This window comes from Manis javanica, chromosome 14, assembly GCF_040802235.1.
Source record: "Manis javanica isolate MJ-LG chromosome 14, MJ_LKY, whole genome shotgun sequence".
NCBI classification, from domain to species: Eukaryota; Metazoa; Chordata; class Mammalia; order Pholidota; family Manidae; genus Manis; species Manis javanica.
In genome coordinates, this window is record NC_133169.1 from 14,416,550 (window position 1) to 14,440,480 (window position 23,931).

Genomic DNA, 23,931 nt, shown 5'->3' on the forward strand with positions numbered 1-23,931 from the left:
GTGAAACTTTAATATTATCAGACAAATTTTAAAAGTCACATCAAGTAAGAGGAGTATGTTTGGAAGACGGAAGCTCCACACTCTCTCATAGTATTAGCACTTCGTGAGAATATTGCTTATTATGGAGAAGGAAATGGTGACCAAGTCTAAAATAGCTATCCTGAGATAATCACATGAGATACAGGTTGAGGAGGTAAAATGCCCCAAACCATAGAGTTATGTGACTTCCACCTTGGAGTTGTTAACAGTCGTAAGAGAAATGCTGAGAATAATAATACAAGTTCCCTCATCTTAAGTAGTGACGTAAGCTTTACAGTTTTCTTTCCTCTCCCCAACTATTACTTCATTTAACTTAATTAAAATGTTTTGACACATTTAGAAAAAGATAAGTATTATTCTTTGGCCATTTGTGATATTGTGACCAGGAAAAAGAAAAGGTTCTTTCATTGTTTTATGTTTCAGTGAAATTATGCATATATAATCATAAATAAAGCAGATATGCAAAAAAGGGCCAAAACATAGAAACTGAAGTGGTGGCAGCATGAGGAGCTCTTTAAGCTATTTCAAAAGGGTAAGTATAAAGGCAAACGTAGTAATGAAAGATGATCTAAAACTACCCTGATTTCAAGGAAAACATTTTTGTCTAATTTACTACCTCAGACAGACCATCAGTGGAGAATATGAGGCTAACAGGTTATGCGACCATCTTTACAAAGTAAACAGCTGAGACAGTTCCAATTCTCACTTCTGTGTTTGTATCTGTGTTTAAGAGACATTAACCTGTGAAAATTATGTCTGAAAGGCTATAGATAAGAAAATGCAAGAGTAGCAGGGAAAAAAAAAGCTGAAGACATCAAAGACTTGTGAAGATACATTCAGAACTGAGATTTGAGTAAGAAGCCAATCACGAAAATCTGGGAGAAAATTGTTTCAGACAAAGGGATGTACAAACAGATAAAAGATGTGAAACAGGTGCCCCTGTCTCTGAGGTCACCCTCACTTTCTAAGTGCGTAACCTTTTAATCTTAAACTTTCTCCGACCTTTCAGGGAGCCTCTCCTTGCTGAGGCTGCCTGCTGCACTTCTCTCTTTAAGTAACTAAATAAAACTCTCACTCTGCTTCAAAAAAAAAAATACAAAATGGTAAGTCTAAAATAATGATAAGATGTAACAAGGCAATGGTAATGAAAGTTATAAGCTTTATAAGCTGGGCTTGCATTTTTTCTTTTTAAAAAATTGAGTCATTGTTTTACTGATAATGTATTTATTAAGAAAACCTCCAGACACATAGTCTCAAATATTACCTAAATTCAAAGAAATGTGAGTATCTAGGTTAATACTTTTGAAGAGCCGGTATAATTTGGTTTGGTTTGTTTAAAATGAATCAGAAACAGAATGATATTTCAAATTTAGAAGAATGGCAGTATTGAAATATCCTTTTATCTAATACTTGAAGTTGAACATTTTGTTCAAAGGGAATTTTAATGTGAAAAAAGTAGTTTTGCAAAAAAACATGTGGAGATAGACATGCAACTATTAAATTCTCATGACTATGAGATTAGAAAAGCAAACAAATCAAAGACAGCCTGTTATTTCTAGCAACCAAATTACTGTAACTACTCAGAATTTTGACCAAAAGTAGTGACAGACTAATAGCATCTAAGGGGAAGAGACTGTGCCAAAGGAAAAGATGCTGTTGGTCTTAATGTGCTTGATGGAGACAGGGAAGGGTGATCATAGAGTAAATCTTCATAAATTGGTAATGAAGTTGGAACAATTTCCATGCCAGTGGCAGCTGCAGCTCTCAGCCTTTCTCATTCACCTCTGCAAAGGACTGAAGTAGGGTTGTAGACACCTTGACGCCCCCACTCCCAGGCATGTCCGAGAAGTCAGAGTCCTGTTAACTGAAGGCATTCACTGTCCCTGTGGCTCCCAGCAAGGTCTTGAGGTCATAACTCTCTTCCAACTTTGAACTGAGCTAAGTACAAATCCACATCTCTCTTGCTTATATTCCGGGAGCTTATCCAGACTATTAATTTTTCAGTGCCGAGTTTATCTTCAAGCTTTTGCAGACCACTTACTTCATTTAACAACAACAAAAATCCTGCCTTAGATCAGCAAAATCCTGCTTGCCTTTCTATGGTGTTTATAGGATCGTGGCTTGCACATCTTCCAGGAAGGCAAAATGAAAGGGCTTGCTTTGTTTCATTATCTGCACAGATTTGCTCATATCCTTCTTCAGCCAAAATTCTCCCTTTTCAGTATTTTCTTAATCAAATTCCTGGCCACACTGCCCTATGAAATAGACTGTGTTCACCAGCACCAGTAAGGCAGAGCTACTAACAGAGCCATTGGGAAACAGGCCTTTGATTTTTTTCCATTTATTTGGCTTTCCACCCAAGGAATGATCTTTCTACTTCCTTGTGCAGCATTTACAAAATCAGCAGATTGCACAGTGGCTAGGTAAAATTTCTTAACATTATCCAAGTATTCCTGAAGAACTTGCTGTGTCATTTCTCCACAGAGCCTGTTGGCGATGTTCCATCCATGTTCATCAGTGGGGCTCTTTAGTAAGAAGCTTTTGGAATTGGTGAAGCACATATCCTGAGTTTTCAACCTGATCTGTGGTCGCTCTTCCTTTCTTCTCTGTGACTTCATTAAAGGACCTCCTCAATTTTGAATGCAGTGTTTTCTCGGGCCCCTAAGTAGAGCAGGGCTGGTGTAGATAAGATGCTAACAGGGGAAAAGAAAAATGTGCTCCTTTGATTTTCCATGAACAGAACAAATGCAAAGCGGGCCTTTGCTTCACTCTGTGATATGCTAGTATTTTCAAAGTGAAGATCTATTATAGTTTTCCTTTTTGATCCATATTTTCTTCACTCAAGCTCTTCTTTCTATAGGTTATTGAACTCTAGAGTTTTGCCTATAATACTTTAAAACATTCCTTTTTAAGCTTATTCACCAAAGATACTTTGACAGTATGTAAACTTTTTAGTCGTGTTTTCCACAGATGTGATGAAGGAAAAAAAGCTAAGCATAATTACCATTTTAATGTTTAATATCTGCTAATAATGTGACACAGTTTTCCCTGCATGGTCTTTTGTAAGAAGGAGGCACAGCCAAGAGTAAAGAACTATTAGTGACACTGTGGTATACTTGCTAAAAGATATGTATACAGTAAGAAATCGGAGAATTTGAGAGCTTTTGGAGCAGCTTGTCTCTGAAGATTGCCCGTTTCCTAGAGCTCTGTAATAAACTACTACAAACTCGGTGGTTTGAAGCAACAGATATTTATTCTTTTACAGTTTTGAAGGCCAGAAGTAAAAAATCAAGTTGTTGGTGGGACTGGTTCCTTCTGAAGGTTCTCAAGGAGAATGTGTCCCATAACTCCTCAGTTTTGGTAGCTGCCAGTAACCTTTGGCATTCCTTTGGTTGCAGCTCCACCATTCCAATGTCTACCTTTGTCTTCGCATCTCCTTTCCCTCTGTGTGTTGTTTCCCTGTTCTTTCTGAGACAATGTCATTCAAGATCCTTAACCTCATTATAAATGCCAAGATTCTAATTCCAAATAGTCATATTCACAGAGACTGAGGGCTAGGACTTGGACATATCTTTTCTTGGAAAACACAATTCAATCCACCACTACACTCCCCAGTGAAGCACCTGGTATTCATGTCTTTGTGTAGTCCCCTCTTTTGTATGTGGGTGGGTGGGCCCCAAGACTCACTGGTCACCAATCAAGTGCCTCAGAAGTGATGCTGTGTGACTTACACAGTCAGATCAGGAAGAGACTTGCCGTTTTTATCTTGATCTTTTGGAACCTTCATTCTCAGGGTGGACACACACCACCACGAGGAAGTCTTACTGCCCTGCTGGAGGTATCACTTGGAAAGGACTCAACTACACATGGAGAGGGAGTCGGGTAGCCTTCCAGACTTCCTAGCAAGGCATCAGGGGAGTGAAACCCATTTCCTAGCTTCCGTTTAATAGCACCAAGTGACCCCACTTGATGCCATATGGAGCATCTATTGGTTACACAGCCAAGAACTGCCAAAATTCCAAACCCACAAAAACATGACAAATAATAAAATCGTGTTGCTTTAAGTCACTAAATATTGTGGTGGTTTATTCATAGCAATAAATTGACCTTACTTTGAGTTTCTCTTTTTCTATTGAATATAAATAAATCACATATTGAAAATAAGGGGACCAGTAAAGGAAATACATAAATATAATTACAAAGAACCAATTTCTAATTAAAGTATCAAGAGTCTTGTTAGATACGGAAGTAAATTATTCCTCTTCCAGTTCTTAGATTTATATCTGCACTTCATGTAAATTAAACTCATGTCTTTAGTTTTCAAGTCCCAACACATGTCATTCGGTGGATTAAGCAAGCATAGCATAGTATAGATTGCTTTTCATTTGTTCATTCATTAATTCAACTCTTTATTGAGACCCTACCATTAAGACAAGCACAGTATATGGTGTTGGAGACCTGAAGATGAATAATAGTTCTTGGCATTGGAAAGCTCACACTCCAGTGACACTAGTGGGCTGGTTTGTATTAGAGATATGCATATGAAAGATTCTCCAAAGCAGGATCTATAAATTTTGAGAAACAAATTAATTTTTTTCCCTCCAGTGCTGAAACATCACATCTTTGAACAGTTGGCTCCTTCTCATTGGACTGGGCCCAGGTCCAAACACCTTTTTAAAGAGGCCTTCTTTATATCTACTGCTCCCCTTCTGATTCCATCCTCCTTAATCCCATTACACCCTTTGTTTTCTTAAAAGGCATTTAATGAAATTAGTTTATTTTCTGCCTCATCTCACTATAGTGTAAGCTTCATGAAATTAGGGACCTCATTTTTGTTCACTACATATTCCTAGCACTAATAACACCGCCTGGCATGTAAGATGTATTTTTAAAATAGTGAACGAACAATGTACCAAAATTACTGTAATACATTATTGAAACCTTTTGTGGTGCCCTCTCTATGAGACACCTTGAGAGTGTCTCTGTATTTAATTTAGTTAATTCCGGCCTCTTTTTTAGGGCAGTGGTGCTTTCCACATCATACAGATTTTTCCTTTTGGCTTTGAGTCCAGTTTTGTAGCTCATCCCAAGCAGGTGAATAGGACTTCATGCCATCGATTTAGTATTCTACCTTCTCTCTTGGTTCCACCTGACTTTTACATTCTTGTCTGCCTTCCTCAATAAAAGTTTGTTTCAACACATTTCTAAGTAAAGTACATGAAGCTCTGGCCTCATCCCCTCTGCTCAGCAAAACCAAACAACAAAAAGAAACATTCAACATTTATTTTTTGTTCTAAGAATTAACACACAGTTGCAAGAATACCTAAATTTTGTAAAATATGATGCAAATTAATTTTCATTGTTTCATAATTTTAAATTGCATTTTTCAAAGTAAATTCTGTACTACCTTCCTCCCAACCCTCTCAGCCATCAATTGCTTTATGGTCTTTTCCTGGTACCAATTGTGATAAAGTAGGAAGGACACCACACCGCCCCGGCCTCCTCCTGTGCTAGGCATTGTGGGGAATCCCAAGAGGTCTAAGGCAAGGTTTCCGCAAACAATCTTAAGAGCTAGCAGGGTGTGATGAGAAATCAATGTAAACAAAGGGAGGTAGAAAGGCACAGTTGGTATGCATAGAATCACCTGGAGAACTTGAGATACGGGTCCCATCCTTAGAGATTCTGATAGGAAGGTGGGGAAAGTGAGGGAGGTCTTGTTCTGATGCCTTACTTACCCCGTGGAGGCTGGCTATGTTACAGCCACTGTCCCGATGGGTTGGGACAGCCACACCTAACTCCTTTACCGTTGCATTAAGCACTCAAATCCCATTTTAATGGAAACGGCACTCCCTAGTGAACACAGGGATGTTTTTAGGAGGTTAAGAGAATATGGGAGTGATGCCTTCAACACACAGTTTAGTAAGAGGTACGCTTACCCTCTGAAAAGCTGTCTAAGCGCACGAACCAAAAGCAAATTGGGGCAGCAGCTTTTAGTTATTATGCCTTTTATATCATTCTTTTAGCCTTTATTTTCAGGTACGAAAATAGCTCATGAAAATCTATTCTGAAAATGAGGAAACATGAGAAAAGCTTCCCCCTTCTCCAATGCGATCGTGGCTATCGTCTGGTGTATATGCCTCCAGGACCTCTTCTGTGTTTCGGTACACACACAGCCCACGGGCGATATACCACAGCTCTCGCGTGTTTTCTTCAGTGTTCACGTGAGCGCCCAAGACAAGTAGCAACCGTCTCACAACTTGCTTTTCTCGCTTTACGAGGTGTCGTAAAGTCCCGTGGGTTTCAGCGCCTTTTCCTGGCGGCGTGGAGCGCCACGTAGGTCCTTCTGCCCCGCGAGGCCAAGGGGCCGAGTCGAAGGCTCGGAAGCCGGCGGCTGGTCGGAGACGGCGCGCGGCGATGACGCACGGCGGCGTGCGCCCAGACGGCGGCGGCCACGGCGCAGGGGAGGGGCGCAGGCTGCGGCAGCGGCAGGCGCGGCGCACACGTTGCGGCTTCTCCCGTTCGGGGGTGCGAGGTAGTCTGGGCAGCCGAGCGGGCGCGCTGACGGTAAAGCCGCAGACCCGCGGAGATGGCGATGCTGTGTCTGACAGTGAATTCCGGGGACCCTCCCTTGGGTAAGGGTCCAAGGCCGCGGCCTGTGTGGGTTGCGTCAGCCGGGAGGATGCCGGGCGGGGAAGGGCGCCGCGCCGCGGCTTTGCGCAGTGGCCGTCCCGGTCTGGGAGATTAGTGGGCCTGCCGCTGTCCCAGAGCTGTGCCCGGATAGGCCCCGCGCCCCTCGCTCCGGCGCGCGGCAGGTGGAGCTGCCCCTGGAGACGCTGTTCTGCGGCGTGGAGGGAGGCGGGCGTGCTGTGAGCCCGGCGGGGCGGCTGAGGGAGGCTCAGCTTAGGACCTTCTCCCTCAGAGGGCTGACGTCTAGCCAGCCGCGCCCTCCCTTTTGAGTTAGTTTCCCCTGGACATCGAGATCTGATTGTAAAAATAACATTTGGAACTTTAAAGTCCTTATTATCTTCACTTCCCCTCTTTTAGCATTTTCCCTGGTCATAGCTTTCTTCCTCCTCTCAGAAAAGATATTCAATCCAGTTTACTTAACTTCACGTTTTACTGGGTTTAAAGGGCGCAAAGGCAGACGATCACAGTAGCGTTCAAAATTTCAACTGAGGTTGCGTTTTTTTTTAATTAAAGGCGGCAGGGTAATTGCTGGAACATCTAAGTGCACTGCGGACTGATTCGGCTGCTTTACTACACACCCCATGGGTCAGCGTAAATGTCGGATCGCTCACGTTGCTGATACGGCTTAGATTTCATTTGGAATTGCTTTTTCAGTGTGGCCAAGGTTACTGTGGATAGATAGCGTAGAATTTACGCTTTAAAAAAAATTATTAGTTTGGGAAATTACACAAAAGAATTTAAGTTGTTTAGTGATATCTTTTTTGTTAATATGTATCTCTAGGATAGATCTACTTTTCTAATGTTGGAGAAGCCCAGACTTTTAGGTAAAATTAGCCACAGAGGGCTGACAAAATTATTCATTATATTATCAGTTTTGGTGGTGGTCTCAATCTACTGAGACAAAACCACAATTTAATAACCTTTAAAAAAATTTTAAATGCCAGTGTTTTAGCATATTGGTAATTATGGGTTAACCTTACACAAATCAGTGAACTCTAAAAAGAAATGGGTTTGATTTTGGGGCTGGAAACTACTAGGCAACGTTGTCTCATGGTTAAAGGCAAAGACGTTTGGTTCCTGGAGACCTCGATCCAATCCTGCTGCCACTTACTAGTTGTGGAACCTTGACATCTTCCTTGTGTGGCTTCCTCCACAGTTTCCTTGTTTAAGAAAAGGGGAATAATACCTTCCACATGGGGTTGGTTGCTAGAATTAAGTGAGACTGTATGTGGAGAAAGTTCCTGACACAATTTAGGTGCTGAATAGCTATAGTTTCTGCCAGTGAACTTAGAAAGTCACCCTGGGGGCGAGAGACCTCGTTCCTTAGTGATTATAGAACTCAGAACCACATTTTTTACCAATATTCTGGAATAAAGCCTGTCAGAAATTTGCTGTCATTTTAAACTGTGGACCAATTATAAGATAAATATTTGTTTTTCTCCCTCCTTTTTTAATTCTTCCCACTATTTAAAATAAATTTTTAAGTAATAAAATTAGGTAAAATATTTAGAAAAACAGATTGCATTGCTAGAATTTCCCTATTTTACATGCACTCAGCATGTGAAGTACTTTTTTTATGTTAAAATAATTTCAAACTTAAAAAAGGATAAGAATGGAACAAAGTACTTTTTTCTCCCTGTACCACTGGAGAGTGTCATACTGCAGATGATGATGCTTCAGCAGTCCCAGAATCCTCCATTGTGCGTCTCTGTCAAGCAAGGAAAGTCTTCACGTGACCTTACAGGACCATCAGAATCAGGAAGTAGACTTGTATAAAATTCTTCCATCTAATGCATAAAGCCCATTCATATTCCAACACTGATTGTTCCAGCCGTCCCCTCCATAGTGCAAGGATCAAAATTTAGGATCATTGTTTGCACCTAGTTGTCATGTCTCCCAGTTTCTTTCAATCTGAAATTTTTTTAAGTCTTTTCTTGGCTTTCATAGCTTTGGTTTCTCAAGGTGATAGCCCACTTACTGGAAGAATGTCCCCTGATCAGGTTGTGTGAAGTTTCCTTGTGGGTAGATTCGGGCCACATGTCTTTGGCCAAAGTAGCACGGAATTGATTTCTTGTTCTTTGCAGCCCATTAACTGGTGCACAGATTTAATTTTCCCCATTACTGATGATCTAACTTTGATTACTTGAGAGACTCTATGCGAGCTTTCCCCACTGCAGTTTTCCTGTTACAGTTAAGAAGCACTTTGTGGGGAGATTCTTTGGGACCATGTAAACCTTCACCCACTGGTTTCAGCATCCATAGATGCTGCCTAGTTATTTGTTACTAAGATGTTAGCAAATGTGACCTTCCAATTCTGTTGTCCCTTGTATGCATATTAGTTGGCATTTTTCTGTGAGATCTTTTTCTTTACCATTAAAAAAAATACCACAAAATGTACTCAGTATGTTATAATCTGTATTATTTCATTTTTTCTTGACTGGATATTGGATAATAGTATTTTTAAAATTAAGGTATCATTGATATACCATCTTAATGAAGGTTTCGCATGAGCAACATTATAGATACAACATTCACCTGTATTATCAAGTCCCCCCCCACATACTCCATTGCAGTCACTGTCCATCAGCATACTAAGGTGCTATAGAGTCATTACTTGTCCTCTCTGTGCTATACTGTCTTCCCCATGACCTGCCTGTATTATGTGTGCTAATTATAATGTCCCTTAATCCCCTTCTCCCTCCCTCCCCACCCACCTCCCCAGCCCTTCCCTTTGGTAATGGCTAGTCCCTTTTTGGAGTCTGTGAGTCTACTGCTATTTTGTACCTTGTGTTTTGCTTTGTTGTTATACTCCACAAATGAGTGAAATCATTTGGTACTTGTCTTCCTCTGCCTGGCTTATTTCACAGAGCATAATACCCTCTAGCTCCATCCATGTTGTTGCAAAGGTAGGATTTGTTTTCTTCTTACAGCTGAATAGTATTCCATTGTGTATATGTACCACGTCTTTTTTATCCATTTATCTATTGATGGACACTTGGTTGGCTTCCATATCTTGGCCATTGTTAATAGTGCTGCGATAAACATAGGGGTGCATATGTCTTTTCTTCTTTTCTTTGGGTAAATTCCTAGTAGTGGATATCCTGGGTCAAGTGGTATTTGTATTTTTAGTTTTTTGAGGCACCTCCATATTGCTTTCCACAATGGTTAAACTAATTTAATTCCCACCAACAGTATTTTCATTTTTTTAATTAAAATTTTTATTTTTTAAAATGAGTTTTATTGTTATGACTTGCATATGATAAAGTTTATCAATTTAAAATTACAAATTGATTGATAAATAGTATGGTGTGTAACCACCACAATAATGATATAGAGTATTTCCCTCATTTCAGAAAGTTCCCTTATGCATTTTGCAGTCAATTCCCTTTCCCCATCTCTGGCACCTGATAGCTGCTGATCTGCTTTTGGTCACTATTGTTTCACTTTTTCTAGAATATCACATACTTTGAGTCATATATATGTTCTTTGAAGATAGTGCTTTGAAGACTTAGCTATCTTGATGCCTGTAGCAGTCATTCGTTCTTTTTATTTGCTGTGTATGTCTCCATTGCATGGGTGCATTAACACTTATTTACTTCAGTGGTCAGATTGCCACTGTTTGCCAGTGGAAGCCCCTCCAAGTGTCCTTTTAGCATATCTCCTCAAATGGGGCTTGATATTTAGAAACCAATACCTGGGTGCCAGTTGTCCATCTTAGCCAAATTAAAGGACAAAGGAAAACTTTAATGTCTATTGAGAGGCAGATTACACTGTGTTTTTTAGAGTCTAAATTCTGGGCTCCCCACCACCTGCATTCAAATCTTGACTATTAACTATTTATTCAAGGACTTTTGCTAATTATTTAACCCTTTTGAACCTTAGTTCCTCTTCTGTAAAATGGAGATAAAAGGTGTCTACCTCTTAAGGTTACTACAGAAATTAAATATAACGACTGTAAAACATTTAGTAACAGTGCCTATTGCCTAGTAACCACTCAAATGCTTTAACAATATCTTTTATGCAAAGCACTATTATAATTTCTTCTTGTCTCTGGAGGGAGAAGAAGATTTATTTCAGTGTCCCTAAATGGAAATTGAGCATATTAAAAAGCACTTGGGCTTTACCAGTGAATGGTTTCTGATTCATTATTTCTCCATATCAGAAGACTATACGTTCTGTTTTACACACTTCTGGGAAAGAATTTTACTCCTTGCAGGACATAATATTGGTTTGTTGAGTCATCCTCATTGCTTTATGATTCAAGTTTTAAATAATACATTGTTTATAAAGACAAATCTTTTCATCTCATTTTTAGGAGCTTTGCTTGCAGTAGAACATGTGAAAGACATTGTCAGCATTTCTGTTGAAGAAGGGAAAGAGAATATTCTTCGTGTGTCTGAGTAAGTACTTTTATATTTTGTTTTCAGTTCTGAACAGCATTTTAAAAATATTCAGGATTCAGTGTCACATGCTTGTTTTACTTGCTAATCGGTAGGTTGTCCCTAGGAAAAAAAAAGTATGTTTTTTCTTACTCATTCTGAAAGAGCTGTATCCAGAGGCTTATATTTGTCAGCAACTATCTGATCCCACCTCTAATCTTTTGAAAAGAAACTAGAAATGTGCAGAAGGATTTAAATGTAGTAGTTTTTAATTTCAGTGTACTTTATTCTGGTGGAAAATGGAAGTATTTAAAATCAGTGTTATTAGGAAGTAAATTCATTAAGTCTGCAGAATTGAATATTGAGCATCTATGAAAAAGGCTTATGAAGATTTTTTTTAATGATGGATATGTTCATAACCTAGTGTTAAAAAAGTAGAATGTAAATGTAAAATACATAACTGCATAGAAAAATATGTTTGAGAAATGTACAACACCTTTAATACTGTTTGTTTCTGGGTGATAGAATTGTGGGTGGTTGTCTTTTTTATTGCTCTTTTGTTTTCAGAAATTTAAATGATGAGCATATATACTGCATATTTTTGATTAAAGTGAATTATTTGCATCCCAGTATATATGAAAGATTGAGTGCCTCTGGACTTGTCTCTTTCTTTTGGAATCCACTAAAAAAAATAAAAAGAACTGGAAAGGGAGATGTTATTTTCTTGCTTAGTTAGACACAACCTGGTTTTAGTTTCTTAGAACACTTTGCCAGATAGTGGAATCTGGACCAAATTGAAAGAGAGTTTCAAGGGTATTCTCAATTAGGATTCAGATCTTGAAATGTGTTAGAAGGTTTATAGTAAACTGACAGAAGGACTTACATTGGTTAAGGGGCAAGATACACAAAATATAGACTGACAGCTTCATGCTCCCTCTTTCCTTTTCCCTTCCAGTGTCATTCTTCACCATTCAGTGTTTACATTATAATGACCCCAAACGTTTTATTCACCACTGAGCCACATGTTACTACTTTTCATGTACAACTTTTACTTTTCCATGGAATAACTGTTGTTTGTTCGCTTTGATCTTTTTCTCCTGAAGCCTTTCTGATTTCTGTTCTTTTCTGTGTGAGTTCAGGAAATTTACAGGAATCTTCCCTTAGGTCTCAGTATTCTGAAATTTCACAATAATATGCTTTAGGATGGGTCTATTTTTCGTCTGTCCTCTGGGCACTTGGTTGCTTCTTTCAGTGTGGAGACTTGGGAATCCTTCTACTCAGGGAAATCAAAAAATTTTTTTTCTTTCATTTCTCTTCTCCATTTTCTGTTCTTTTCTCTTAACTTTCTGGAGAGTTCTTCAATGTTACCATCCCATTTTTCTATTGAGGCTTTCACTTCTGCTATTACATTTTTAGGATGTAAGAGTTCTGTTTTTTATTTTCTGAGTACTTTTTTGTAGTAGTCTGTTCTTGTTTTGTGATTGCAATGTATTGTTTCATTGCTCAGAGGACATTTATTTACTTACTTTCTAAGTTTTCTTATCCCTGCTTTTTTTTCCAAGTAATGTTTTTCTGTGTATTTCTCTTGGTCACTATCTTCAAGTTAAAGTCTTTCTTCAAATATTAGGTAACTCCTGAACGATTATCTCAGATTTTGACTGGGAGATTAAAGCTGTTTGCAAGTTCTGAACTCAGGGGTGGGCTTGTCAGCTCTCAGCTTTACTCTGTGATGCTCTGACTGAGCTTTTCATTTTGGGGGCATTTCTAATGTTAGGATCCTGAGCTCTTTCCTCTTGGGCTGATCAGATTATCCAGAGAAGACTTTTAGTCTTCTGTTGGGAAGCTGAAGAAAAGCTGGTACCAAAATATTTTGGTTACTGAGGGTGGGAAAAAGGCTAAGGATCTCAGCATCTGGTCTACATGTATTTTTTTTTTTTTTTGTATCATTAATATACAATTACATGAGCAACATTGTGCTTACTAGATTCTCCACATTATCAAGTCCCCACCACAGACCCCCATTACAGTCACTGTCCATCAGCGTAGTAAGATGCTATAGAGTCATTACTTGTCTTCTGTGTGCTATACGACTGCCTTCCCTGTGCCATCCCCCCTACATTACGTGTGCTAATCATAATGTCCCTTTTTCCCCTTACCCCTCCCTTCCCACCCATCCTCCCTCAGTCCCTCTCCCTTTGGTAACTCTTAGTCCAATTCTTGGGTTCTGTGAGTCTGCTGCTGTTTTGTTCCTTCAGTTTTTGCTTTGTTATACTCCACACATGAGTTGAAATAATTTGATACTTGTCTTTCTCTGCCTTGCTTATTTCACTGAGCAAAATACCCTTTAGGTCCATCCATGTTTATACATGTATTCTTTTATTCTCTCTGTTAACTGTATAGTCCAACTTATAACTGTGCCAAATCTTTTCCAGTCAAGAGATGCACTGTTTTACTCTTTAGAAAATAGTCTCCCGTTTTTGCCAGGATTAAGTTGAATAGCCTTAGCGTGCAGAATGAGGTTTGACAGTATCTGTGTTTCTGACTGATACTTAAAGAGACTTTCAATCAGTAGTCCTTATTTTAGTCCTAGTTCACTTTTACTTCCAAAGATACCTGGTTCCATTGATTTGTAAGTCTTTTGAGTACCTAAAATTTAAATTGGATTCATTTTCAATATTGTCCTCTGTCCACTTAAGATTCAGTTTTTTCCAGACCTGTTAAATCCATTTGTTTTCTAGCTTCTGAAATTGTATTGCTATTATTTCTTCTCCTTAGTCTTTTTTTCCTTATAGATGAGTATCTTTTAAAAACTAATGTCAAAAAATAATTTTAAGATAATGTATTTAAAAAAACACAAAACCATTTTGATTGGGTTTGATTCATCAGCTTTACCTGGAAGCTGATAAAACTAGCCTCTTTGTTAGAGTATATCCTTGATTTTTTTTTTTTGCTTTGATTTATTTTAAATCACTGTCATTTTCAGGATCCCAATTATATTTTCCTATTTTCACCACTAAATAGATATGTAGAAACTAATAGAAGGATGAGGCATCATAGATAGTCTGTTCTGAAGTGATTTGTTGGATTTAGCTGAACATTTCACAATAAATTGGAATTTGATAGGAACAGTAAAGAATAAATTATATCTCTTTACTGTAGTAGGAAATGCATAGTACATACAGTAAGGTTTCTGTTTTTTCTTCATAAATCTCATGACTTGATATGCTAGAGCAATGGTAATGTTTTATCTCATGCTTATATTTTAGAAATGTGGTATTCACAGACATAAATTCCATACTTCGCTATTTGGCTCGAGTTGCAACTACAGCTGGGCTCTATGGCTCTAACCTGATGGAACATACTGAGGTAAGGAACGAACATTTCCTTAGGTGTGTTTGTTTTGATTTATGCTTCTGCTTTTTTAAGAACTTCATTTTATTGAAGTTTGAACTTTTAAACCTGTACCACTTGTTCTATTGGGTCAGTAAGTGCTGTCTTCCTCTTCCTAGATTCCTAGAATTTCTTAGCTGGATGTGACTGTATAGATCATCCTTCACAACTCCCTTACTTTACAGATGAGGCAACAGGCCTACAAAAGTTAAGAGGTTTCTCTGGGTCATGCAGATAATTTGGATCCCATTTTCCTGTCTAAGAGTATATTGACTTAATTACAGCAATAGTGGATTAACTTGCAATATTGTTCTTCAAATGTTTTTGGACTTTTTAAATTCCTGTTTGTATTCAGCTCTAACTTTTCCTAAATTTTATAAAAATCAAAATGCAAAGAATAGTTTTTAAGTATTTATTTTTAAATACTGCAAATGGATGAATCTGTTTAAAAGGTAACAACTGGTTCAGTCAGGTTGGTTACTCCTTTCTGTTGCCAGATCTCAAATCTTTTTTTTCTTTTTCTGGAAGTGCCACTCCACTGTCCTGTGGAAACAGGAAAAAAAAAACCCAACAAAATCACAAAATTTGTTTAAGTGCCAGTTTAAGATGCCAGGCTATCAGAATTAAATCCAAATAATGGTAAACTGTAATTTGAGACAAGAAAGACATGGTACTGAGGTCTTTTGTTTGTTTCAATCTAAACCCTAGGGTATTTCTTTTCTGTTTTTTATGTTCACAGATTGATCACTGGTTGGAGTTTAGTGCTACAAAATTATCTTCATGTAATTTGTTTACTTCTGCAATCAATGAGCTCAATCATTGCCTGTCTATGAGAACATACTTAGTTGGACACTCTTTGAGTTTAGCAGATTTATGTGTTTGGGCCACCCTGAAAGGTATCAGTAATTCTTCTTAAAGAATGTTCTGTTTTAATTATTTAATATTCTGCTGGATAAGAAGTACACATATTTCTATGTGTATGAACAAATATATACATGTGGTTATGTGTGTGTATAAAATACATGGTCATACACACACATAGGCACATACTCACTTTGGACTTTCTTGCAAAGGAATGACCTCGCTGTCTCGCTGTCTGTTTTATTCCTACTCAGTCACAGGAAGTCCCTGTTTTCTACTGTCCCTGGAGATCCTCTCTCTCACCACTCAGCTCACCTCTTGCCTTTGAAGCTGACCTTGGTCCTCTAAGGTCACTTATGTCAGTACCTCTCCTATCTCAGCCATTACTTTACTCCAGGCACTATTGTCTCTGACTTAGGGGTGAGTGTGTGTGTGTGTGTTGAGGGGGTTGGCAATCTGTAGTTGTTCCTCTGGGATGTTACTTTTTCCATCTTATGTGATTAATTTTCAATAAGTAACAATATGGGATTGATGAGAGATGCAACAGGGACTTGAATTTTGTCAGCTTATTTTCTTTATTAAAGAAATAAGCACAGCTTTATTAAAAAACCACAAAAAGCCTGAAGTAGATATGCCAAAATGTTTTAACATTCTTTAAATCTAGGTTACATGGGTCTTAAAAAAAAAAATTCTCTATATTTTTTTGTGGCTTAAGCTTTCATCCAAATTGTATTTTCATAATAGTAACACTAAATGAAGACCATTTCTAATTAGGTGTTTTCATGTATAGATATGACATTTTTGTCTATTTTGATATTTGGCTTACTGGTCATGAAAGAATGGTAATATCTTAAGGAAGTAGCTTTGTGGTGCTTAAGACTTAAACTTTTCTTCAGTACTTATTTTGGTATTACATCTGAAGAAATGAGCTACTTCTTGATCTTGATATTTTTTTGTTGTTGTTCTTTGGTTGATCTATGTAAAGCTTTTCCTTGATTATGAAATGTAGCTTTGGCATTGTAGTGGATGTGTGGTGCTCGTTTGGGCAGGATTTAGTATTGACTTCAGTGAATTGAAATACTTTAATTTTTGTGCATTCTCTAGAATATGTTATAAAGTATTAGAAAACATTTCAGTGCATACCCAGATTTTAAAGATTTCATTATAGAAGCACAACTTTAAGTTTCTCATTTACTTAAATTAACCATAAATAGAACTTTGCTTTTGAAGTTGCAGATTTATTGAATGACTCTGAAATTGTGTTTGCCAATAGGAAATGCTGCATGGCAGGAACAGCTGCAACAGAACAAAGCCCCAGTTCACGTAAAACGCTGGTTTGGCTTTCTTGGAGCCCAGCAAACCTTTGAGTCAGTAGGTGCCAAGTGGAATGTTTCAACAACCAAAGCTAAAGTGGTAGGCTTTTTTTTTTTTGTTAAATGCTGACATCTTTGTCTGAGACCCTAGATCTGAAAAGAAAATTATTCCTACTCAAAATTCATTTTCTTTCCAGGAATAAAAAAGGATATGCTTGGAAGAATCTGCCATTGTTAAATTTTGGCTTGATTTTTGACCATTGACTCCATAAAGCCTTACTCTGTAATTATATGTCCCAGAGATTATGATCGTCCAGTGTGTGTCCCTTAGGAAGTTCAAACTCCAAGCAACTAAAATCTCATTATTTTACATCTGTACAATCTTTTCTTCCTCCTAAATCTATTCTCTGGTTTTTGACCACTGAATCCTGGGCTTCTGCAGAAGCACTTTGTCAATTCTGTAGGAGTAAGTGACAGTAGAAAAGATCTCTTTCCCAGCTAGTTTCTCTACTGTGATCTGTTGTGTATATTGAGTGTGTAGTAAAGTTTTGATTTAAAGATTTTCTGATGCAGTAAAATTTTTAAAAATTCTGCCTGCTTGGATAGACACCATAGTCTATTTAATTGTTTTGGCTAAAAATCTTTATTCTCCCTTTACCACTTTCACGTCTAATTTGTCAACAAGTTCTATTATTACTTCTTAATGTTTGTTTTCTGTCTCCACTGCTGTAGATTTCTCTTGAGGCCTCATTACCCACTGCTTGATTTAATACCATAATCCCATTACTGAACTTCCTTTTTTTCCCGTCTTTCTTCTAATTTAGCCTCTGTACTATACCAGATACCATTTTAGAAAATACAAATAAAATGGTCCTATTACCCCTTGCCTATCCACCCAACAAGCATTTATAACTTTTGTGGCCACTGCACTGCTCTTCCCTGCCTTTGTGTCTTCCCTGTGCTGTTATTTGTTTTCTTAGAATGAATGCCCTTATACAATCTGTGTGATATATTTTCACTTATTTTTCAAGGCCCAGCTTGATTTTTCACCTCGTTATAAGCTTTTCCTGATGACCCTAGGTGCTGTTGGTTAACTTAAACTGACTGCTCTAACGGCACCCTGTTACCTATGTTTGGTTTTATTTACGTCCTTCACAAGATTTTGAGTTCTCCAGTTCAAGGACAATCATTTTTTCTCATGAACCATGCCTAGCACATGGTGGGTACTGAGTTGTTAACTAAATATATTCTTAAACCTTTAGCCATGTAAATGTTTTTATTGTTGTTCTGCTTTTCAGGCACCTGAGAAAAAGCAAGATGTTGGAAAATTTGTTGAGCTTCCAGGTGCTGAGATGGGAAAGGTTACTGTCAGATTTCCTCCAGAAGCTAGTGGGTAAGAAAATATAACTCATGATTATAATTGAATATATTTCATGGAAAAGCTTTAAGATCATTACTAATACTTCTAGTATTAATAGGTTAATAATAAAGAAGAAAATAAGATTTTTAATGGAGGGAGTTAAAATTCCTAACATCTTACTTATTGGGTTTTAAGTATTCACAGTTGATGTTACTTTCTTAAGTTTGTAGTTTTAGTTTATTAACTCATTAGGCAAGACAACGTTTTTCTTCTTTTTGCCCCAGACAGAATTTTAATTATAAAGAGAAATATACATAAATATAAAGTCTTAGGTTTTATTTACATTTTGAGATGTTTTGGCTTTCATTTAATAAGGGTTTGTATTTGTAACCTGAGCAGTCCTTTCAGTTAGCAGTAAAAGTTATAGTAGATGAATTTTTAAGCTATTTTTTCCCAAATAAAGGAAGGGGTGTCCTGAAAAGCCCGTTCCTATTCAGTTCTTTCCATTATTAGCAGGTTTCCCAGCTCTTTCACTCTTGGCACCCGTAGAAAATGATAATATTTGAATAGCTCATTAGGGAAAGGGACTGTTCTCACTGGAGGCCACCCACCTGGGGCTGTCTCAGGTCTTGCCCAGCTTTCCGCACAGCTGGGGGGAGTCTCTGCTTTTGTACACGTGTCCACCTCTGTGAGGCATACTGGACAGGCTTTGTAATGTGCCCTTCCAGTGTTCTAATACAAAAAAATGCCTCTTCCCAGAGCAGTCAGCCTCAGGAACTTAGCCAGTAGGAAAGGATTATGCCATATTTTGTAGATAAAATGATGATTTATTTTCAAATTTCACTTAATTTCAGATTTTGTATTCTGTAGCCAGATTCTTACCCATCCATGGTGAATGGAATGTGTAGACAGTAGAGGTGGCAGATAAGGAAATCACTTTGTTTTAGCTCTTCTTAATAGTCATTCACAAACTATTTCTTAAAATACCATTAACAACAAAATCAGTTTTAGAATTCCACTTTTGAGTTTGCTGATTTAGGCAGTGAAATAATGGATAGGTAGAAGAAGATGAAAGAGAAATAATGATTATGGAAAATTCACAGACTAAATCATTGAATGGCCAATTGGTAATTGACTGAGTAGAATCTTATAAATAGTACCTACCCACATGGCTCCATACCCACAGACATCTTGGGTCCCAATATCCTGCTCCTTTGTACTTGGTGTGAGAGGTCATGGTTGTCCTGTTGGGCAGTGACTTTAATGGTTTGATAAAAACCACTTCCTTAGCGGTGACTATTTATAACTATGCCATTAGAACATTTGAACTTTTTGAGTCTTTTGTATTTTCTGTCACGTCTTGGAATAGTGAGTTCCTCATATTTATTATTTACTGTATAACATATGTTTTTCTGTTCTAAATTATGTCAGTCTCAGAGACCATGTTCTTGGCCAAATACAGTTTGAGATTTGGAATATAAATCAATGTTCAGGTTTTTTCGGTATTCATAATTTTGATCATATCCTCTTACACAGATAAAGGATTCATTCTTACCTGTTTTTTAACCTTTTTTTCCCATCTTGCATGAAAGATCAGAAGACTTGACTTTTGCCTTTTATTCTTTTCTTAGCTAACATGTATATAGCACCTATTATGTGCAGGTAGTACCAAGCACTTTACATATAGTAACATATTTAATCCTAACAGCCATATGAAGAAGGCATTGTTGTTATCTCCATTTGACAAAATAATTTCAGGAACTGATTCATACAACACCTTAGTGACTTGCCAAACTCAGACTACACTGTCTGGCTCTAAAATCCATATGACTTAAAATTATACTGCCTGTCTGTTAAGTGTGTCAGAAGCCTACTTCAGCATCAGTACTAACTAACTAACAACAGTGTGAATCTTATTTTCTTTAGCTATTCTGATGCAGGTTGTCTCTTGAGCTAATTATTTTAGTTATCTTGTGAATTATTTTGTAATCCACCTAGCTTTCTTGCTGTTTAGAATTATTAGAACCACACACGTTATTTCAGATTCAGAAATATCTTCAATAATGGTTTGATTTCATCACCTCTCTTAGTTCCTGTATGTAAAGCCTGGCACATTAACTGTCATTTGTAAGTAGTTAGGAATTATTAGTCCTTTCTTTTTTCTCCTAATGATGTCTATCACGTTACAAGTATAACATTTTGAGTGAAAACTGCACCCAGTCTTTCTGTTTCTTTCTTGGAACTCATAGTCCTTTATTTCATTTTTAATAAACTTCTTATTTGAAAATAGTTTTAGATTTACAGGCATGTTGCAAAAGTAATACAAAAGGTTTCCACATATGATGCATCCAATTTTCTCTTATATTAACATCGTACATTACTGTGGTACCTTTGTTACAAGTAGTGAACCAATATTGATATATTATTATCATCTTCATACTTTTTGGATTTCATTTTCCCCTAATGTCCTTTCTTATTCTAAAATCTCATCTGTAATACCTCTTATAGTCCTTTATTTTGTGCAGAAAGTTTTGAATAACCCTAAATGCATTGATTGTATCTGCTCCCATTAACCTGTGCATATAAACCCTTCTTAAAATGGAATTACTGATCTAGAATGCTGCATGAATTTCTAAAAAAAATGGGTTGAGATTTAAAAAATGACATAAACTTACAAGGGGTTGTACTTTCCCCTCCTCTTCTGGTATCAACCGGGATCAGAGCTGTGTATGAAAAACTAGGGTCCTAGACCAGAACAATGCAACTACAACTACCATTATCAATTAAAATGAAAAAAAAAACATGAATGAGAGCTGATTATTTAAATTTCCTTGCTCTTGTGCCATTTGCTGCCTGACAATATGTATTTTCAACAAAAGTGGTACAAGGTACTGCTTGTTATTGATAGAGGAGGATAATGATGTGTAATATCATCAACAGTGTATTTTATTTCTTAAAATTGTCAGCTGCCTATAGGAACAAAATAGTGTTTTCATAGATTGTGATTCATGGAGTGTTGGTGATGGATAAGACCATCAAGATTATTCAGTTCCAATCCTTTTATTTTGGCCCCTGAGAAAACTGAAGCCTGGAGAAGGGATGTGGCTTTTCTGTGGCTTCCAAAATCTCACATGCTCTTTCACTTACATGGCGACAGTGGCACTCTCAGAGGAGTCTCTAGCATGTGCTAGGTTGGTACACAGATCTCATAGCACCTGTCTTATTGAAGGTATACTATTTTGTAGCATGGGAAACGGTTTTGGAAGTAGTTTTCCTCTAACTCAGTGACCATTCATTCCTCTGTAAAGAAAGAAAAAGATTCTCCTTAAGGTGGTGGTGTTTGTAAATGACTTGTCCCTTTGTGAGATTTTACATTTGAAATTGTTTCTTACTCTTTTATAAATGTCGTCATCTTTTTCTTTCTTCCTGTCAGGGTCAGATTTTCTGTCAGAATACTTCTTGTTAGAAAATAAAATATGACTAGAGTACCAACTAGAAGGATTTTCGTTTAGTTCTCATCTCCTCAAAAAGGTTATTTAAGTATTTAGTTAAAACTTGTTAATGAGTTTTTTTGTGAAATGTTTTTGTTTTAGTTACTTACACATTGGGCATGCAAAAGCTGCTCTTCTGAACCAGCACTACCAGGTTAACTTTAAAGGGAAACTGATCATGAGATTTGATGACACAAATCCTGAAAAAGAGAAGGAAGATTTTGAGAAGGTAATTAAAGGTGTAGTGATGACCCTTTGTCAGAAAAGTTAATTAAAATTAGAGGGTGACCCAATACCTTCATGGTATGGACATAAATTAAGTTTGTTCTCATAGCTGTTTTTTGTTTTTGTTTTTTTTTCTCATCTGTATATTCTGTGTCTGGGACCTAAGCCAAAAAATATTGAACTCTCATACCAAAAAATTTCAATTTATTTTTTTCTTCCTCAGTTGTTATTGAATTTACCTAAGTGCTATATTATCCTATAAGTATCAATCACTGGAGGCAGGTTTCCTTTTTGTCATATTTTAAGTTTATGAATGAAACAAACACTAAGTAGGTATTGAAAAATGTGAAGTTTTCCTCCTAGCCTTTTATATAATCTTTATTCAGAAGCACTTCAATATAGTCAAAGAGAGGGCAAATAATTCTCAGTATGATCAGTAACAACCAGCTTTTCCAGTGTAAATGGAAAGCTTCACTGTAAGATCAGCATTCTCGGCTGAACACTTGAAGGCTACTGTAATGAATATTTTTTTTCATTTCTGATCTAATACTGTACAACTTGCACAACCATTTTCAGGCTATATAAGACTGGTGGTGTATTTTTACATTTGCCCAATGCAGTATCGAAGATTGAAGATACACGGGAAAATGCAAAAGATGAACTAATGGTTATTTTGGATTCTTATTGCAGGTTATCTTGGAAGATGTTGCAATGTTGCATATCAAACCAGATCAATTTACTTACACCTCTGATCATTTTGAAACTATAATGAAATATGCAGAGAAGCTAATTCAGGAAGGGAAGGCTTATGTGGATGATACTCCTGCTGAGCAGATGAAAGCAGAACGTGAGCAGAGGATAGAGTCCAAACATAGAAAAAACTGTAAGGCACATTTAATGTTTTCTATTTTAATTGATATTTTTCCTGTATTCTGCTGCTTTAGTAGAGTAAGATTTCTGCAGTGATTCTGGTTTGTTGGGAATATGATGCATATGCTAAGTCATCTCAGAAATCTTTTTTCTTTCTCTGTTAATCTTCCCATTATTCCTTTGCATCACAACAGCATGGAAAGTGCATGTGCCCTGAGTATCTGGCTTACTACATGCAGTCTGGCATTATGTTCGTTCCACTTGAATAATTCCTTCTGCAACATTTTGTAGTCTTCTCAGTTTAAATACTTAGCCTTTCTAAAGTGTTTGATGATAATGTTTTTAGTACCCAGATCTTCCTTTCAGCATGTGGGTAAATGTGAAAATAATATTTAAGCTTGGTACTTCTCTATACCTCTGAAATGCAACTTGGTAAAAAAGGATATCTTATTACATGTCCCCTGAGATTCTGAATCAGGCTATTATCATTCTGTAATTATGTTGCCAGATCTTCAACACTGTATTTAAATCTTGAGTGCGCCATCTGGGAAGAATAGTAAATTCAAATTGTTTCAGAGATCTTTATTTCCTTTTTCTTAAAGTTTCCCTACATTTTTAAAAGACATTGAAACTTGTTTTGATTCTTTAAGAGCAGGAAAAGTGTCCAGTATCTTCAGTAGTTTCCAAAAAGGATCATTGTTTTAACAGTTTTTAATATTCTACTCAGGTAGGATCACTGTCACTTGGGAAAGAGAGTTCTCTTTTCTGGTATTAAACTGTTATCACTATTTTTTTTGATTCCTCATTTTCTCGGATCCAAGAGTATCCTGCTTTCCACTGGAATGACTGAAGGGGCTTTCAGGGAGCCCAGGGCTCAGGCTCATAGGCAGAGCCATGCTGTTCAGACAGGCAAGGGCTGCAGCGCTGAAGCCTGTGGGCCCTATGGGCCGGGCCAAACTGGTCTGCCCCTTGGGCATGAGGCAACAAAGGACCAGAGCACTTCTGCTTCAAAGGAAGTATTAAATTTTGAAGTTGTCAGGGAGCAGCTAGCCAGGTGTGCCATAATGGGAAAATGGGAAATACAGGGTGGGAAGAACTTTCAAGCTGCACCTCCTCTCTTACCTTGTATTGTTACCTCATCAGTGGAAAACAATACTGACTTCTAAAATATATTCACAGAGTACATTTCCTAAGTATTTTGTGATTCTTCACAAAAAAGTGATACATTTAAATTAAAACCACAATGAGATATCATCTCACACCAGTTAGGATGGCCACCATCCAAAAGACAAACAACAACAAATGTTGACAAGAAT

General features: G+C 37.3%; 1 protein-coding gene and 1 pseudogene across 5 annotated transcripts in view; one reads left to right on the forward strand and one right to left on the reverse strand.

Moving 5' to 3' along the window:
- Positions 1 to 929: 929 nt before the first annotated feature.
- LOC118971676 (serpin B4 pseudogene) lies at positions 930 to 5,149 on the reverse strand (annotated as a pseudogene).
- A 1,205-nt stretch (positions 5,150 to 6,354) lies between these two features.
- LOC108387119 (bifunctional glutamate/proline--tRNA ligase) overlaps positions 6,355 to 23,931 on the forward strand; it is a 74,109-nt gene continuing 56,532 nt past the window's right edge. The window contains exons 1-8 of one of the 5 annotated variants that reach the window (XR_012124936.1): positions 6,355 to 6,671; positions 11,042 to 11,126; positions 14,372 to 14,471; positions 15,235 to 15,391; positions 16,630 to 16,769; positions 17,968 to 18,062; positions 21,623 to 21,749; positions 22,436 to 22,628. Coding sequence is in view for 4 of the 5 variants with exons in the window: in XM_073221395.1 (XP_073077496.1) it covers positions 6,626 to 6,671; positions 11,042 to 11,126; positions 14,372 to 14,471; positions 15,235 to 15,391; positions 16,630 to 16,769; positions 17,968 to 18,062; positions 21,623 to 21,749; positions 22,436 to 22,628 (943 nt within the window). In the remaining variant the exon portion in view is untranslated. Of the gene's footprint in view, positions 6,672 to 11,041; positions 11,127 to 14,371; positions 14,472 to 15,234; positions 15,392 to 16,629; positions 16,770 to 17,967; positions 18,063 to 21,622; positions 21,750 to 22,435; positions 22,629 to 23,931 lie in introns of those variants that run through there. The other 4 variants (XM_073221395.1, XM_073221393.1, XM_073221394.1 and 1 more) reach the window with 4 other exon arrangements.